The sequence below is a fragment of the Mastomys coucha genome, unplaced genomic scaffold (genome assembly GCF_008632895.1).
Source record: "Mastomys coucha isolate ucsf_1 unplaced genomic scaffold, UCSF_Mcou_1 pScaffold17, whole genome shotgun sequence".
NCBI classification, from domain to species: domain Eukaryota; kingdom Metazoa; phylum Chordata; class Mammalia; order Rodentia; family Muridae; genus Mastomys; species Mastomys coucha.
The window spans coordinates 26,559,256-26,578,227 of record NW_022196899.1 but is presented as its reverse complement, the minus strand read 5'-3'; the positions used below and the strand labels follow the sequence as shown (position 1 = coordinate 26,578,227).

General features: G+C 43.5%; 1 protein-coding gene across 4 annotated transcripts in view; it reads right to left on the bottom strand.

Annotated features, from left to right (window-relative positions):
- Positions 1 to 18,972, bottom strand: part of Usp13 (ubiquitin specific peptidase 13) — a 121,081-nt gene that overhangs the window by 43,448 nt on the left and 58,661 nt on the right. For all 4 annotated transcript variants that reach the window (XM_031376583.1, XM_031376582.1, XM_031376585.1 and 1 more), the window contains 5 exons: positions 11,321 to 11,415; positions 9,852 to 10,039; positions 9,620 to 9,691; positions 9,210 to 9,303; positions 1,526 to 1,651 (listed from right to left, as the gene is read on the bottom strand). In XM_031376583.1, the coding sequence (XP_031232443.1) occupies positions 1,526 to 1,651; positions 9,210 to 9,303; positions 9,620 to 9,691; positions 9,852 to 10,039; positions 11,321 to 11,415 (575 nt within the window). The remainder of the gene's footprint in view (positions 1 to 1,525; positions 1,652 to 9,209; positions 9,304 to 9,619; positions 9,692 to 9,851; positions 10,040 to 11,320; positions 11,416 to 18,972) is intronic.

The window sequence follows — 18,972 nt, the reverse complement described above, 5'->3', positions numbered from 1 at the left end:
TAGACTAGTTTATCACAAACTAGGCTTCCTAGGTTGAACAGAGTAAATAACTAAAAATAAACACAGTTTGGCTATTCAGATATGCTAAGGTATATTCAAAGATAGCAAGCTACCTCTGGGAAAAACTGCCCTTGTTCCGACTGCAAACAAAATGCTGTTGGAAATGGACAAACAACATGCAGGAAAGTTGACTGCTATACTCTGCCAAGACAGGGTAAGCAGACCTTCATAATTCATGCTCCACAGAAAAGTCTGTCTAATACTCTACAGAAGGCTAAAGATAGACAGATGCTACCACATTTTAGAGAAATTCTGGGAGACTGTTTAGGCAGCCAACTCTCTATGTCATTTCTATAATTTTTTGAAGCTGCTTGCCTGCACTTCCTGCATACTCAGGTAATATTTACTCCTTCTCAGGTCTCTGATGGGGTTGAAGACTAGATAGTTATAGTTTCAAAATTAGCTTAAGTTGTTTAGAATTTAAAAAGATGATTTTAGATCTGAGAAAATGTTTTTAGTTTAGTAATATAAGTTATGATAGAAATGATTTAGGTACAGAACTCTAAATTCACCAAGATAAAATAGATAATAAAATACTTTATCCAAAATTGCAAAATACAAATGGACTGGACATTATAAATGTAACTCCTACCTAATAGTTTTCATAATTGTTTCATATTTCTTACATCTCATTCATTACTCTAAGAGAAAGAACCTTTGCATTTAAACAAAAAGGAGGAAATGTTGAGGGTTGGTCTGGTGCTGTGTATAAAAACGCTAAATTTTAAACCCCAAGTTCTGGTTGCCCCAGACAAGTGAATTCTCATGTACACCGTCCTTTGCTATGTAAACCTTGCTCCCCAATTTAAAGCTATTGGTTAAATAAAAGTGGCTACAGCCAATTACCGGGAAGAAGAGAGGAAAGCAAGACTTTGATTACTGGGACAGGGGACACAAGTAGGAACCAGGAGGAGAGTGAAAGGAGGAGGAAGAAGGGAGAGGAGAAGGAGAAAGAGGAGAAAGGAAAGGGAGAGAGCAGGAGGTCTCCATTAGACATGATGGACCAGGAGCACATGCCTGAGTGAAATGGACCTTGAGGACAGACTACTGGAGCAGAAATAACCAGGCAAGACTCAAATGGCAAGTACTAGGAAGCGCAGCTGAGGAAGTAGTCAGTCTAGCACTCAAAACATAAATTAGGGGTAATAACCCTCAGTAATTATGCTAAAGTTGAATAAATAAATCTACCCTCAGTCTCTTTAATTTAGAAGCTAGCCAGGGATAGAAATAAATTTATTAATCTACAAAACACACTGATATAACACACACAGCATGAAAGGCATACAATCCAGCAGCACCTGGAACCCAAATTTGAGAGGCTGTTAAATCAAGTATGCACAGCAGAGACAGCCACCAAGAGGCCCAGGGAGTGACTGAGGTGAAGAGAAGAGGGCATTTGATCACGCCATTGCCACAGCAGCTTGTTGCATTTCTGACTTCCCCAATGAATGCTCGCAAGACTTACCTCTACCAGATTGACCAAATGTAAGAAAAACTCCTGGGCATCCTGTTGTCTGTTGGAGGAGAATTCTGGGTGGCTCTTGCTAACAAAGGCCTTGAACATTCGTGGCGAGATCCCATTCTGCTGAGGCTACATTATAAAGACAAAATCATCTTATACATGTGAAAACCTGCTATTGTCATTCTGCTAAAGAGACATAGCAATAAAATGACCCCTGGTGACAAACTGCTACATTCATAGATCAGAGCCTCACTCTGCCCACATCAGAGAAATTTCTTGCCGTAGCTGGTGATTGATCATCAGGACCCATCATGTGGAGACCCCAAACTGCACAGTAGCAGAGAGAGAGACTTTATAAAGCATCCAGTCCTAAATGGTAAGTCTTTGTTAAACTCTTCCTTTCAAGGCTCAGGGATCTATAGAGAAGAGAGGGCAGAAACACTTAAGTACCAGAAGTGTTGGGTGACACCAGGGAAACAGCGCCTTTCCAGACACAGCAGAACTGATGCACCTATGAACTCACAGAGACGGTGACAGTATGCACAGGACCTGCAGAGGCTCAGCCTAGATAAAATCCCACCTCTAACACAGAAACTCTCTGCAATGTTACTTGCTGATAAAAGGAAAATCAGTTTTCTCTAATGGAGCATCACTGGATATATCAACACTCCAGGGAGGCCCTGTGGCCACAAGTACTCAGCAACACAAAACAAACTCCATGTTTAAAAACTTGTCTTATGCCAGGAAAGCAAGAGCCTCCCAGGACTCCAAGAGGATGACATTAGCTGAAATACCCCACAAAGGGGAGGGAGAACCTGTCCAGACCATATCCAGAGGTTAGGCATGCCCCCTCCCTGGTTGATGGGTGAGGCCACCCACCCATCTCCAAAATTTTAACCCAGATTTGCTCCTGTCTAAAGAAAATACAGGGACAAAAAGTGGAGCAGAGACTGAAGCAAAGGCCATCCAGAGACTGCCCCAACTGGGGATCCATCCCAAATGCAGACACCAAACCCAGACACTATTGCGGATGCTTGCTGACAGGAACCTGATACAGCTGTCTCCTGAGAGACTCTGCCAGATCCTGGCCAATACATATGCAGATGCTCACAACCACTGGACTGAGCACAGGGACCCCAATGGAGGAGTTAGGGGAAGGACTGAAGGAGCTGAAGGGGCCTTATCTGGCATCAATGGGAGGAAGGCCCTTGGTCCTGTGAAATCTTAATGCCCCCAGTGTTGAGGAATGCTAAGGGCACCGGTGAGGTGGGAATGGGTGGGTGGGTGGGAGAGCACCCTTATAAAAGCAGGGTAAGGGGGAGATGGGATAGGAGGGTTGCAGAGGGGAAACCAGAAAAGGGGATAGTATTTGAAATGTAAATAAATAAAATATCCAATTAAAATTTTTTCATCTTACAGGATTTTTTATTTGTTTGACTTTTGGCTTTTTGTTTTGTTTTGTTTTTAGAGAAAGAAGAAAGAACATGAAGTTGGGTAGGCAAAAAAGATCTGCGAGGAGATAAAGGAGGGGGAAATATGATTGAAATATAGTGTATGAAATAAGTAAATAAAAACCCTAAATTAAAGAAAATTAGTAGCCAGCCCTTCCCCCCATATACATTTGAAGCCTGAATGGCAAGTTGGTTGGGTCCAACTGTGAATTCTACATTTCCAATGAGGAAAAACAAAGTTAACCATGACAAAAGGCAGCATCTACAGGGTACTTAGTATGTATTAGACACTGTTCTATAAACTACGTGAAAGCATGGTTGGCTTAATCAGTAAAGTGTTCATCTAGTATGTATGAAACCTGGGGCTCCATCCCCAGCACCTCAGAAAGCAGGTGTGGTGGTATACATCTGCAATCACAGCACTGAGGAGATAGAGGCAAGAAGATCAGAAGACAGCCTTAGCTGCATAGCAAGTTCAAGACTCGCCCGGGATCTATGAGACTGTTTAAAAATATGTATATATACATATATGTGTATGGATGGATACAGACAGGGGCACACATATCGAAACCTCATTCCAAAACCTTACATAAAAAACAATTAGGAGTCTTGATATGGACTCAGAGGTAAGGACAGTGGGTGGCCAAGGCTCCACTTTGTAAATCCCACTGCATGAATCCCACTGTTTTGTGGCAAGCTGACTCTTGACCACTCACTTTGTAAAATGGTGGCCCAGAATCTTTAAAATAGCAACCACCAAGGGAACATGTGGTATGACAAGGGAACTGCATTTACTCTCCCCATCTGTAAGTAAAAATGAGACCAACTAAAATTAGAGAGAGGGCCACAGTGCTCAGACCTCTCCCAGATGCTTATGTATGACTTGGCACACAGCCAGACAGTGTCCGCTTGCTCCCCAGAGCCTGGTAGTTTAATTAATAAGGAGGAAGAATGCTAGCTGGAGGATTCCAGCACATCAGAGCAATGGTTGATGATATTTCTAACCACACACACATCTCAACCTGTCCCTAACACAAGGTTACAAGAAAGTTGCTGGTCAGTTTTAGCATTGTAGAGTAGCTGCAGGAAGGACTGATAGTATTATTGCTCTGAATGACTGACATGGTAGACAGGGATCAGCGTTCAACATGAAAGCAGTATGGGCGTACCAGTACCATGGATGGAAAGTTCTGCTGGCAGCCTCCCTCTCCAGCGGCCACACTTGAGGCCCACCTGTGAGAGTCCTAACACAATGTCCTAGACAGTCTTTTCTCCTCGTCCAGTTTGTTTTATCATCTGATTTAAAACAACAAGATTGAAGCTGGCTAGTTATAGCAATGGAATAACATGGTAGAGGAAAATGACCTGGAAAGACACTGTGTCTATAGTTTGATTCAGCGAGAAACATCATTGTCTGGTATTTGTGTGTAATGAAATGTGCTTTTTCTTGTTTAAAAAAAAAAAAAAGACAAGAATGTTGCATTTGCTCAATAAGGTAAATACAAATTAAAGAAAGCAAAGCCTCATGCTTAAAGCTAAAATCCTACCACCTCTCAGTGCAGCAGGACACTCAGATGATGTAAAACCTACAATGGTGCCAAAGAGATTACATTTTGGAATCGCATCACCTGTCCAGGACACTCTTTCTTAGAATACACAACTTCTTCAAACATGCTATTTGCTAAAGAAAAAGATTCAAAAGCACTCGTCTATCATGCAGGAGAATCTGGGTTTCATCCTCAGCTTTAGTAAGTAAATAAATAAATAAATAAATAAATATCAAGAACAAATGTTTAAGGACAAGGTAGAGCACAGATCAAACACTAGGCTGGAGAGATGACTCAGCAGCTAAGCATGCTTACTGACGATATTTCTAACCACACAGGTTCAGTTTCCAGCACTCATATACTGCTCCCAACCACTAAGTCCCAATTGTAGCCTCCACTAGCATTTGAACATATGTTTGTAAAGTAAAGTAAAACTGACTTTTAAAGAAATTCAAGTAGTAGTTGTTGGTTGGCCTTGTCAATGTGACACAAACTTAGACACATCTGAGAAGAGTCCAGCACAATTGAGACAATGCCTCTATAAGAATGGCCCATAGTCAAGCCTGTAGACAAGGCACTTTCAATTATTAGTGATTGATAAGACCCAGCCCATTTTGGATAGTGCAACCCCTGGGCAAATGGTCCTAGAGAGGATAAGAAAGCAGGTTGAGCAAGCCAGTAGCAGTATTCCTCCATGGCATGTTTTAGTTCCCACCTCCAGGCTCCTATTCTGCTTAAGTTCCTATCCTGATTTCACTTAGTGATTTTTACCTGGAAGTGTAGGACAAAATAAACCCTTTCCTCCCCAAGTTTCTTTTGGTCCTGGAGTCTTATCACATCAATAGAAACCATAATGAAGACACTGGGAATCTATTTTATAGATGACATGGTTTACTGAGATATTACTAAAAATCTAGGATTTCCCTTGAACTGTAGCAGATGATTTTATATCATGATATGTATCTACCAGAAATGAACTAAGATACAAGACAAAAGTCAGAGGTGAGAAGTGGAAAAAGCCCATGCTAATGAGCTAGCTGGTAATTTGAATACTTGAAATGCCCACTCCAAACAAGTGCTGGAGCAAGAACGCACAGTTGTCAACAGCAGCTGCACAGGCACCAGGTGGTCTGAGACAACTCCCAAGTCCACAGCGTTCCACCTTTGCAAGACCTTTCCACATGGATTTCTGTTTCCACACTAGAAGAGCCTGGTCCTCAACAAGCATGGTGTGACCTGAACTACCAGCAGAAAATAGTTCCCTCCACCTCTCCACTGTCAATAGAAGTAGAGAGGTCTGCTGTAGACTGTGGTCTCTTTGAAAAACTGCTTAAAACACAGGACATTCCCAGAACTACAAAACAAAACAAAACAAATACACACACATACACACAAACATATGTTCAATTCAGCCTCTACCCTGGATGTCACAGGAGCCATACAGATGTGAAACCAAAGACCTGCTCCTATTCCCCTCACAAACAAGACCTCTCCGCCACCAGGGAGCACACTGTAACTCACAGTCATGTTTTTTTTTTTTTTTCTTTTAACTTTGTTTGTTTGTTTGTTTATGGTGGGGCCTCATTTAGCCCAGACTGGCCTTGAGCTTACTATGTACCTTGAATTTCTGATCCTCCTGCCTCCTTTGTTGTCAAACAGAGTTAAGTTATGTAGTCATGTGACGAAAATTCTGAGTGCTTGTGAGAAAACTCCAAGAAAACAGGACAAGAGCCTTATGTCCTCAGTTCCTTTAAAATACAGAACTGTTCTTGGAATGTGTTTTCCTGCTTCTCCCAGGAAGATGAGTTTACTTCAAATTGCTCATTATTGCTATTCAATTAGATGTTTAAACTATATTTTATATACCTCTGTGGAAAAACATGTTTTTGCCACATGTCTTGTTCTTGTAATTGTATAGAGATTGAATTTGTGAGAATTTTACTCATGTGATTTTTTTCCTAAACCCTCAGAGTATAGATTGATGTTTTGAATAAGCATGGCTATTGTATGTGACTTTATTCTGTCTCAATTATTGGCTCCATTCCCTGATGCCCCAAGGCTCAAAAGCTGTGACACTCTGTGGTTGGATCACAGCCCTATGACACCAAATTCAGTCTGTACAGGGCTAGGAATGGAACTCGGGGCTTCAAGCATATTAGGCCAACACTCTACCAATTAAACGTCCCAAGCCCTTTGGGATCCTTTTTCTAGGCCACTGGGTCCTGGTTCTACACTGCAGAGAAGGGTTTTCTAAAGGTCACCCACCCGAATGCCTGAAACACTAAACAGGTCACAAGTCCCAGGGACTATAGTCAGCTGGGAATCGTGTCCTTCCATGTACAGGAGGTCTGCCAGTGGGCTCCAGTGCCACTGAGGGACTAGGACTTGGATATTATGTCTGAACCAGGAAAACATATTCAGCACCCAAATATGGCCCAAGTAAGGCAGTCATACCCTGGACAGGCAGAGCAGAGGTTCCCACCTGCCTATCAAGGGCATTATGATAACAGCCAAAGGCAGTTTTATTTCCAGACACTACTAACCTGAAGAGTTTATACTTCCTCAAATAAGGAGATTCTAAAAGCACAAAAATGGTCAATTTTATGACACAGATTTACCATCATTAGAGAGAAAACTCTTGAAAGTGCCCCCGCCCCAACACACACACACACCTGCAGCCATCTGAAGACTGTGGTTCCATGAACTGTATTCAGGCACATAGCCCTTCAGGACCAGACTTCTTGTCTCTACCAGACAAGGTAGAGGCTGCCCCCAAGAAAGCTACCCAAGGCCCAGCACAGCCTGAACAATGTCCCAGAATAATGAGATCAAAACACATTTAAAAAACAGTCATCATTCCTTCGAAGTTCATAGAAGCTAGAGAAAGAAGCCTGGATGATTAACCCCCTACCCAAACACACCTTCCACTGTGTCCACAGTGAAGATCCCCTCGTGGTCTGGTGCATTTACAGCCTTTCTGTTGCAATGCTGGGTAACAAGGCTCTCTGAGGAGGTATAGTATCCCTATCCACCCCTTGACTCTCTTGGGCTCTCTAAGCAAAGCATCTGTTTCCCTCACTCCCCTCTTCCTAACCTTCTTTCTTTCCCCATCCAGATACCTATGTGGATACATTCCCTTCATCCTCCTTTGTCCCCTTCCACCAGCAGCTGGCTCCATATGACCAAGCACGAGCTCTCTTCTCACTCCTGCTCTTAAATTACCATAGTAGTTAAGGACAGCTGACCTAGCCAAGGAGCACAGAGCTCACAAACTCCAGCATGGGGCAGGCCTAAGCCCTAAGTGATCAGGTGAACACAGGTATTCTGAAGAGCTAATAGTGGGTGGGGAGGTGGGTCTGGGTCTCACACAAGATGTCTGTGGCCATAAACACAAGGCATGCTGGATCCAGCTAAACCGACCATGCACTGCACATAGGGCTGCAAGCACAGAAGAGCAGGCTGCAAGCAGTTCCCTCTGGAGCTGTGTAACAGAGAAGTCCGGGAAGCAAACAGTAGCCTAGGGTGCATGTGGAGAGCCATCAAGCTGAACTTTCAGTTCATGTATCAATTAGTAAATAGCTAACTACCCTTCCCTGGTTGAGCATGCCAGGAAACCACTCATAACTTTCCAACAGCAAGAAGTTAAGAGGAATTGTTAATCCTCAGCTCTGGGGAGGGGCTAAGAAAGCCATGTACTGTGGTTTAACCAAAGAGAATCTATATCAAGCATTCTGGAAGCTCAAAAGAAGAATCAAGAGTTCAAGAGTGGCCCGTAACGGTCAGGAAGCTCAGGAGCTTACAAGGCTCAGGAAGGTTCAACATTTATAAGATGCTCTTCTATACGCAATGAACAATTCTGAGGAAAAGAGAGCTCTTCAATAGAACTGTCAGCAAATTGGATAGAGAGCTATAGGGATGCTGCTTGCTCAAGTCATTGCCCTTTCTGGAGTGGGCTGGCTTTGAGGCATCCACACTCCTCTCATCCCGATTCCTCTAAGTACTCTTCAAGAAACTCATTGGTTCACCAAACCACACTTGGATAGACTGTTACTTTAGTCTGTTGTGGGTACCCCACCTTCAGTAAGTACATGCTGTTCATATCTCTGCAGGAAAAGTTATACAATGCTGGCCTACATGGGGAGAATCTTTCTAGAAGGAAGAAAAGGGGGTGAGGAAGGAGTGGAGAGAGGGAAGGAGGGAGACAGGGGACCTAGCAAAAACAACTGGAACTTAAGATTAAAAAAACACAAACTTGGCAGTAATGATGCACACCTTTATTCCCAGCACTTGGGAGGCAGAGGCAGGTGAATCCGAGCCCAGCCTGGTCTACAGACAGAGTTGCAGGTCAGGCAGGGCTACTTGGAGAAACCCTGTCTTGTAAAAAACAAAAAACAAAAACAGGCCATGACTGGATGGGGAGAGGAGGATAGATTTTAAGCTTCATGCTTCAGTCCCAGCTCTGCCTAAGAAAGCCATGAATGAGGGCACACATGTGGCCCCTGTGTGACCAAAGACAGTGGGAACTCTGACGCTGCCTTTTCCTTACCGTCATTTGTAAGAACACAGGGACAAGGCCCTCCCTCCCTCACATGTATTCTGACAGTGCACTGAATTTATAACAACCCCTTTGCCAACCAGTGGAATCCCACATCACTAACCAAAGTTAACCTGGCACTCGGGGACACATACCTTGTGCTCCTCCTTCATCACCTGTTCAATGAGCTCAGATTTCACTGGAGGCTTCGAGTACTGACCAGAGAGGAGGCCATGTCCCAACTTAGTCCTAGCCAGGAGAGAGACAAACAGTAAAGAGGCCACTGCTGTTTCCCAAAGAGATGTGAAGATGACCCATGAGTTCTTGTGGCAGGGCTGCTCTCTATCCGGATTCCTCACAAACAGCTTGGTATTCTGACTCCACTTTCAAAGTTTCCTCAGTACTTTATAACTTTATTAAACTCTTCTTATAAAGGTAACACACACCCATTCTAGAACACTTAAAAATACAGAAAATAAAGAAGAAAAAAAGAATTGCCTTCAACTCAGCAGTAACCAATGCCAACACCCCACTGGAGACTTGAAACACAGCACTGGGCACTTACATCTGTGTGTTGAAGTCCTGCGTTGGATCTAATGGCGAGTAGTCAAATATCCTTGGGAGGTTTCCTACATACCTGGGAGACAACAGCACAGTCACCACATAGAAACGGGACAACACAAGCAAGCTGTCACTCGACAGCCACCCAGCTAAGGAAAGGCTTTCCTGAGTTCCTCCCTCAGAGTAGCCCAGGGAGACTGGCAGCACAATGGCTGTCAGCAGTGGTGCCCACTTACGCTCTCTGGAATTCTGGGATGCTGAAGATGGCCTGCATGACAGAACTGAGGTAGCAACTGTTGCCCAGGTTTTTCAGGCCCGTGTACCCTGGGCCGTACATCGGCTTCAGCTTAGTCCCTGATTCCTGGATCACTTCCCACTCGCTGACTCTGGGCTTGACATCATTGTCCCGGAGCCCGTTCTCTGTCTGGGACATCATTAAAGAGAGAGAAAAGAAAAGGGCTTTAAACAGGACTTAAAACCAAAACTGTTCTCTGGTGTACTGGGTATTTCTGCCATATTCCTATGAAGACATGCGAAAAATGAATAATCTATTTAAAGACATTAAAAGACAAAGATGATTACATAAGAATGTAAATGCACTTAATGTCACAAAAATGTCACTGTATACTTGAAATTAGCTTAAAGGGCAATTTTATAAATATTTTACTACAATTTTTTTAAAACATGAAAAGGTTTTTGGTTTTTTGTTTTGGTTTGGTTTTTTTTTTTTGTGGTAGTGGTGGGTTTTTGTGTGTTCTGTTTTGGTTTTGTTTTTTGTTTTTGATTTTGTTTTCAGGAAAGAGAAAGAACAAAAAGGAAGGAGATAGAAGTCAACTACTGAGAGATGATGTTCAAGTGTGTACAATGCATGAAGTAAGTCCTGGGTTTCATGCCCAGCACTGCACAGCCTGGGCACAGTGCACATTTGGAATCCCAGAACTCTGGAGCTGAGACAGGAAGATCAGAAGTTCAAGGTCATTCTCAGCTAAGTAGTAAGAGGCCAGCTCAGCGTACATGACACTCCAACAAACACTAAAAGCAAGACCTGCAGTAAACAAAGAGGCAAGTCAGGGAGAGAGGAAGGTGAACAGGAGCCACGGAAGTGTGGTCACACCTAGGAGAGGGAGGAAATGAAAGGGCAGGTAAGTGAAAAGATGGGTACCTATGAGAATGAGTCAAACAGCTTGAAGCATTAAAGAGAGAGTGCCAACCTGGGAGGCAGAGAACACAGCATGAAACTGAAACAGGCCTTGCAGGCAAAAACACTTCACCATCACACTGAAATAAGCAACAAGCAAAGCTTCAGCGGTTAACTCCACCCACTACCCAGCAGCCCTCACTCCCTTCTGGAAGTTAAAGTGAGGTAGGTCACATATAATGTTAAAGGTCATCATCCTGTACTTTCTCCCTTTAGTGAAAAAAGCAGGGATTTATACAACTACCCATCAAAAGAGACAAAAATGTTGCAAGTAAGCCCCAAATAAACCACAACTTGATAAACAACAAAACTCTAGGCTGGTAACCCATATAAAATGCTAATCAACTAAATGCAACAAAATAAGGCAACAATTAAAACAAAATCTATGAAGACACACATTAGTAGAATTCCGTATTAAACAAATTAAAGACCCCCCCTCCACACACACACACACACACACACCCATCACTAACACGGTGTTGAAATAGAGACAAAAGATTTTCTCACCCCTTGCGTGTGAAGCATGTCGATCCCAAAATGTGCTAAGTGTTTGGCCAAATGAGGATCTGAAACAGGTCCCTCTTCTTGAAAAGAATAAACATCTGGAAGGCGAAGAGAAGACAGCACTGAGCTCTGTATATGGCTCCCATGCACCACTAGGCTTAGCTGATGGAGCCTGCAGGAGGGCTGGCAGTGAGAAGCCACTCACAGCACCCAACCAGAAGACCACAAACAATAGACAATGAGTACATATATTTTGTAAGCATGCAACATCTTCACAAAGCTAAAAGACTTAAGAAACACTGAGTTTTCTAATGCAGGTGAAGGGAGGAAGCCGAATGTAAAATAACTCGAAAGGAGATCAGTATGAATACCTAACTTGTCAGCTTTGTAACTACAACCCATGAGGGCATAATTCCCAAGTTGGGAAACAAAGAGAAAAGGGAGAGGGGGAGAGGGTGGCAGCTATCTGCCAGGGCAGAAAGAGCCACTGGGGAGATGGGGTACAGGCAGCTGGATGGTGAGATGTGGTCATGTAGGCTTTGGGGCCCTGTGCTGCCCCCCTCCCCTTTGCCCGTCTCTCTGTCTTCAGTGTCTATGATTCACAGAACTAGGGAGAGATGGGAGCGAGAATGCAGACCTGTGCAGCTTCCCAAGATGTGCTCACTTAGCAGCCCACAGCAAAACTGAAGAGGCAGGCATGCTCACTCTGTGGCTCACACCAGAACTGAGGTGAGCAACATGACCGATCCATCGCCTATGACTACTAAAAAGGCAGGGATGTGATCACTCATGGCCTTTGCTCCAGGACTGGAGAGATATGCTCACTCTGAAGCCCATACTGTACCTGCAGCAACGGGCACACTCCACACCACTACTGAGGAGGCAAACAACAGGGGAGGTCTCAAATGCTAGTCCCCTGTGACACCCTGATGCTGGAGGGCAGCATCTGCCCTGAGGACATTAATATTCCACAGTATAATGTAATGTTTTGGGTGGAGTACAGACTGGGGACCAGGAACCTGAGGCTCCTGGGAAATGCAGACTGTCTCTACTCCAGCCTTACCCAATCAGACTCTGTGCTGCCAACAAGAGCCCAGAGACAGTTTCAGGCACACTGTAGAGCTCTATCTGTCCTGAGGCAGCAATGCAAGGAAAGACAGAAGTCCATATGTTCTGTGTCCCATGAGAGCCTCATAAAGGCTAAGTAGCTTTTCTTCACATCTCACATGTGGCCCAGAATCCCAGTGTCTCACTCCTAGCCATTTCCTTCCTTCTCTCTCAGCAAGTTCAAGGTATCTCAGGATATGGATAGTAAAGTGCCACACAGGCACAGTCTAGGAATGGAGGCCCCAGACTACAGTCTCTTTCCTCCTAAATTTGGACAATAAGGTATTCTATCTATCTTTGTAACTATTTCCTTAATAGATACAAAGATGTCATTCTTCATGATAGGCTCTCCTGCACTGTCTAAGGGAGTTTTCTGCTCCTTGGGACACTGTGAAGGATTGATAGATGGAGGGCATGAAGAAGCTATGATGCTAGGGTGATCCTCTGACCCATACCAAGGGATCGGAGACTCGCTGACCCCAAAGGAAGGTGGTTGTGTTGTTACAAACAGATTAGTTGGTGTAGAGATGTCTCTCCTATACTTTACAATTTGAGTTGTGGCCATCGCCAATGCTTCCTTTACTATAATCCAAGTTTTCCCAAAATCAAAACCAAAAGATGAAACCCTCCACTGCGATTAAGACAGTTTCCAGAGGTCTGAGTAAGATGGCATATTGAGACTGCCTCTGTGTGGAAGGTAAAAAATTCTCAATAAGAAAAAATGGACTTTATCCCTAAGACAGTAGAGGAGGAGTTTCAAAAACCCACAAAAGAAGTGGAAAGATTCTGGGAAAGAGTAGAAACAACAGTAAGTTTCTAGAAAGTTTAAATTAAAAAAAAAAAAAGTTTTCTGAATTAACATTTTTAAGCAATGAGTAAGGAGAAATAGAAAAATAGCAAATACTTGCAAGAACATGAAAACAGCAGTCCTGTGGCACTTCTACTCTACTCTCTTCAAGTGGTGAGAGTTTTGAAAACTTAATAGTCATGGCTCTGTTAGAAAATAATAAAACTCCTAGCATCACCCCCAGTGACAATGCCCTGGGATCCCTAAATGAATAGAAACCACATTGCGTACAAAGGTTCTAAGCCTTACGAAGTTCTCTTAACATTAAGAAAATACTATTCCATCTGCTCTTCCATAAGTTCTCAGTTCAATTCCCAGCAATCACATAGTGGTTTAATGAGATCTGGTGCCCTCTTCTGGCCTGCAGGCATAGATGCAGGCAGAACACTGTATACATAATAAATAAATAAATAAATAAATAAATAAATAAATAAATAAATAAGAAAGAAAGAAAAAAAGAAAATACCATTTCCTACCTCAGGTGCTTAAATGTCCAAAGATACCACATGATTTGGTCAAGTACAATAGTCACTTCATATCCCAAAAACAAAACAAAGAGTGCCATACAAGAAACTCAAGATGAAATTGATCCTCCTGTGGCAATAACAAAGAACTGTACAAGTGACACACACATGTTCAGATGTGAGTGGACTCAGAGCTAAAGATGCTGCCTTCTGTGTTTTCATTGGGAAATTCATGTTATTTCTAAATTCAGCTTAGCAAAACTGCCTTAGCTTGAGAACTCTTATCCTTTAAGTACTACTGACCACCCCCTGATGTGGCCTAAAGCCTGAGCCAGAAGCCATAGTGATGGAACCCAAGGAGAGGTTCCTGGGCTAGCACAGACAGTGCTGAGTGGGTATTAGCTGACCAGTGACTCTGGGTTCCAGTTCAATGAAAAGATAAGCCAAAGAGCCAGAGGCTGTCATCTATACAAAAGATAAAGGAACAGGTTATAAGCAGAAATGGACACTGGGACTGAGGGCTGAAGCAAGAAAGGGATCTGTAAGAAGTAATTGCAAAATAATGGCTGAATACACAGATTTATTTTGCTTTTTTCTACTTTCCCATATTGATTGTAATATTTTAATTAAAAAAATACACACATGGACTGGAGTTGTCTCTCAGTTGGTAGAACAACTGCCTAGCATGCACAAAGTCTTCGGTTTGATTTCCCAGCACTGCATAAATTCAGCATACCGACAACACACCTATAATCACAGCATTTGGGAGGTGGAAGTAGAAATCTCATGAGTTCAAGGTCATCCTTAGCTACATAGGATTTGAGGCCAAGCTGGGCTATGTGAGACTCTGTTTTGTTTTATTTTTAAGTTTGGAACTCCTACAATTTAATTGTCTTAGAGGTATGTTCTATGGATCCACAGATCATCAGTCAAACTTGATCAGCCACATTGATTAACTCACTCATTGATTATAGTCAAAAAACACAACTGAATACAAAATACAGAGAGATATGAAGGTACAACATTATGCAAGATAAGCAGGGCCCCTCCTCTTGTGACTTTAAAGGCTAGTATCTCAAACAGTCTTGAATGTGATGCTAGACTTCAATGGAGGGCCTCAACAGATACTGTCTTAGCTGAGGTTCATTTGTGCAACATAAGCTCTTAAGGTCAAGGAAGTTTTCATGCTCAGAAAGGAACAGCAAGGTGGTTCCACTGCTTAGGACAGAGACAACCTGAGACCCAGGTGCACACCAAGAAGAACAGCAAAAGACTGAGAAAGTGCAGGCTGGTCCACAACACCTGGTCACCAAGAGCTACCTGTGTCCCACAAGCCATCCACAGAGAAGAGAGCTGAGATGAGAGGATGTGCCAGCAGTCGCTCGTACTGGGAAAACAAACAAAATTCAGGTGCTTATGGCATAGGGCCCTCCCTGGGGCAGGTGAAACCTGCACCGATGTCAGGAGAGGAGCCCTGCCAAGACAAAGATGTCAATATAAATAAGGAGCACCTTTCCTCTACTTGTTCACTGCACAAATCCTTACTGAGCGACTACAAGTTCCGGGGAGGTATATAAGTCAGTAGAGCTAGAGGATAACAAAGATGGTGTCCAGGCCCCATTGTCCCCGGTTCAGCACAAGGTGCCAGCACACCGGAAGGGGACAAGCCAGGTTAGAGCTAATAGGAAGTAACCAATACTTTGACCCCTAACACTGTAGGCTGTGATAAACAGACAGAACCTTGTGCCCAGGTCAGGGATGAAAGCAGTTAAAGAATGAAGACCTAGGCGAGGAGCCATGCAGTGAGCACATCCAGTCAGATGAACAGCTCTCGGCTGCCCTGTGCACCTGGACCATCAGTGTGCAGTCATCTTGGCACAGGAGAACCAAGATGAGAACCTTCCCAGGTAAACAATCCGTCTCCATGACAGAACTACTACAATCCGCTCCCACCTCCAGCTCATCTTACTCCCTTCCTGACAAGAACCTCCTCCCACACTGGAGAGCTTGGCTGGTTTGTGTGGTAATCTGGTTCTTGTTTTGTTTGTGCTGTCTGTACCCATGGGGACCCAGAGTGGAACTGGATACAGGGTCCATTTTTATGATGCGTGCCAATGTTCTGGCCTAGCCTGAAGGGTCAGGGATTCTTGGGAAAGCAAAACCACAAGCAGAGGCTTTAGGAATAAAGAGGGTCTCACTGACAGGGTACAACCTCTTTGGGAAAGGAACTGGTTGGGGTCAAGGGGATGCAGATCAGGATAGCACTGGATATTTGAATGCACAACCTTAGATTTCATGTCTACCAAGCAATCTTCTAAATATAATTCAGCTCCCACAGGGAAAGAATGTACTGGTTAAGTCGACATAAACAGCCCACAGACTGGCAATAGTTGTTCTCATTATGACCTAAAAACAAATGCCCTGACTTTGAGGCTTCGTCTTTTTCACAAGGTAGCCTGAGAGACCCACCGAGTATAGAAAACCTCCTCAGATACTCCACAGAATTTCCTGCCTCAGAGAGTGTCCCACATCCTGAAGGCTCACCACTGAACCCTTAAGGAACCATACAATGTTAGGAATTTATTTGCCTTACAAAGAAGTAGAAAGTGGCAGGTAACCACATATTTAAAAAGAGGAGGAGGAGACATCTCTTAAAAGGATGGAATCATGAACTAAAAGGGAGACTTTAGGAAAACCAACATCACACAACAAACACAAGAAATCAAAGGCTGATCCCCACACTATGAATCTGAAAAGTCTCAGTATGGAGCACACAAGCGGCTTGCTGTTACCAGAGTTTTAGACTTTAAAAGAATTAAGAGCATGTATTCAAATGATCTTGGCCATAAGATACAGCCAACATTTAAAGTTCTCCCCCTAAAGGAGAAGACAGTAGTACTCCACCTTAACTTCAGCTATGACAGTTAGTAACAGAAAGAGTTCATGAAACCTAATAAAAACACCTACACGTGTGCTGACAAGAGAAACCTAGGATGCTAAGTGTGGTAGTCTATACTTATAACTGCAGAGGCAGGAGGATCACAAGTGTGAGGACTTCCTGGATTACAGAGTGACTTCACGGCTCTCCTGGGCTAAATATACACCAAGACTTCATATGAGAAAGAAAGAAAAAAGAATTGTCTAAATTTTTCAAGGAAAAAAGAAACTACAAATAGCCAAGAATATAATGAAAGGCTGGGTATATAGTACATGTCTGCAATCACAGCATGCAAACTTAGAGGCAGGGTGGTCAGAACTTCAAGGTTAGCCAGGGTTACAAAAGATGCCCCTCCTCAGCTCTCAACACACATACACACACACAGAGAGAGAGAGAGAGAGAGAGAGAGAGAGAGAGAGAGCAATAAATAAAGGATATCATGAACACTGTTTGACCTCAATAGAAAAGGAAATTCAAGTAAGATGGCAGGTCAGCAAAGGTTTTTAATAATATCCATAGTCACCCAGGATTTGTTGGAAGTGTGTTCTCACACACCTCTAGTGTAGGACAAATGATGTGACTCTACTTACAAATCTAGTGTAACGGAAACAATGACAGCGTTAAAACAGAAAGTTGAGGCAGGAGGATGATGCAGTCAGCAGAGTGCTTTCCACACAGCAGCTGAGTCTTGAGTGTCAAATGAGCTTTAAGAAGCCAAGCATGGGGGCATGGAGCTGCAACCCCAGCAGGGGAGAGGCAGAAATAGGCAGATTACCCAGCAGCCTGGCCCGATCAGCATGCTCCAGTCTGAAGAGAGACCATGACTCAAAAAACATAGATGGCTCCTAAAAAAAACCACACCCTAGAGTGATCCTTCTCAACACGCACGTGTGTGCGCGCACACACACACACACACACACACACACACACACACACACGCACGAGCGCACACATGCACACATACACACATACACACACTGCACCTGCACACACGAACACACACTGAATAAATTTAAAAGATATACAGAAAAGAGAATTAACCTGTGTTATCCCACTTAAACAGAAGCTAATTATTTAAATACTCAGTTGCCAGTTGGTTAACAAAACTATCCGTGCCTAATACATCCAAGATTTTGTATGGAATCCAGAAATGAGTGAGGTACTACCCTGACTTCACTATGAGAATCATAACTAACCCACATTTGCAGATGGGTAAAGTGTTTGTGCTGTATTAGTCCCTGTTGTCAATACTGTAACAAAATGCCTGTTGACTTTGACTTAAGGAAAAAGGGTTTAAGTCACAATTCAAAGGTATGGTTTCATTAGGGTGAGGGAGTCATGGGGGTAGGGGTGTGAGACAGCTGGTCACATGCAGCCAGTCAGGAAGCAGACAGGGATGGATCCTGGTGCTCACCCGACTTTCTCTTTTTTATGTGGTTTAGACCTACAGGGTGGTCCCATTCAGGGTCAGTCTTCCCAATTCAATGAGCACAACCTAGAATCCTGTCAAGTTGACCAGAGAAACCATCACAGTCAGGTTATTCTGAGAAATGGATTTCTTTTTTTTTTTTTATAAGATATTTTCTTTATTTACATGTAAATTTCTCCTTTCCCAGTTTCCCCTCCAAAAAAACAAAGAAACAAACAAAAACAAAAAAAACAAACCCCTGTTGCCTCCCCCCTCCCCATGCCTGCCACCCCACCCTCTCCCACTTATTGGCCCTGGCATTCCCCTACACTGGGGCACAGAACCTTCACAGGGCCAAGGTCCTCTCCTCCTATTGGTGATCGACTTTGCAATCCTCTACTATACACATGCTGCCAGAACAATCAGACCCCTCCATGAGCAGTCCTTGGTTGGTGGTTGAGTCCCTGGGAGTTCTGAGGGTACTAGTTAGTTCATAGTGTTGTTCATCCTAAGGGGCTGCAAACCCATCAGCTCCATTGGTCCTTTCTCTAACTCCTTCATTGGGGACCCTGTACTCAGTTCAATGGATGGCTGTGAGCCTCTACATTTGTATTAGTCAGGTACTGTCAGAGCCTCTCAGGAGATAGCTATATTTAGCCTGGCTTGCCCTTCCTTCAGTCCCTGCTCCATAGTTAATCTCTGCAACTCCTTCCGTGGGTATTTGGCTCCCCCTTTTAAGAAGGAATGAAATGTCCACCTTTTGGTCTTCCTTCTTCTTGAGTTCTTTGTGGTTTGTGGGTTGTTCTTCCTGTATTTCGAACTCCTGGGCTAATAACCATTTATCAGAGAATGCATACCATGTGTGTTCTTTTGTGATTGGGTTACCTCACT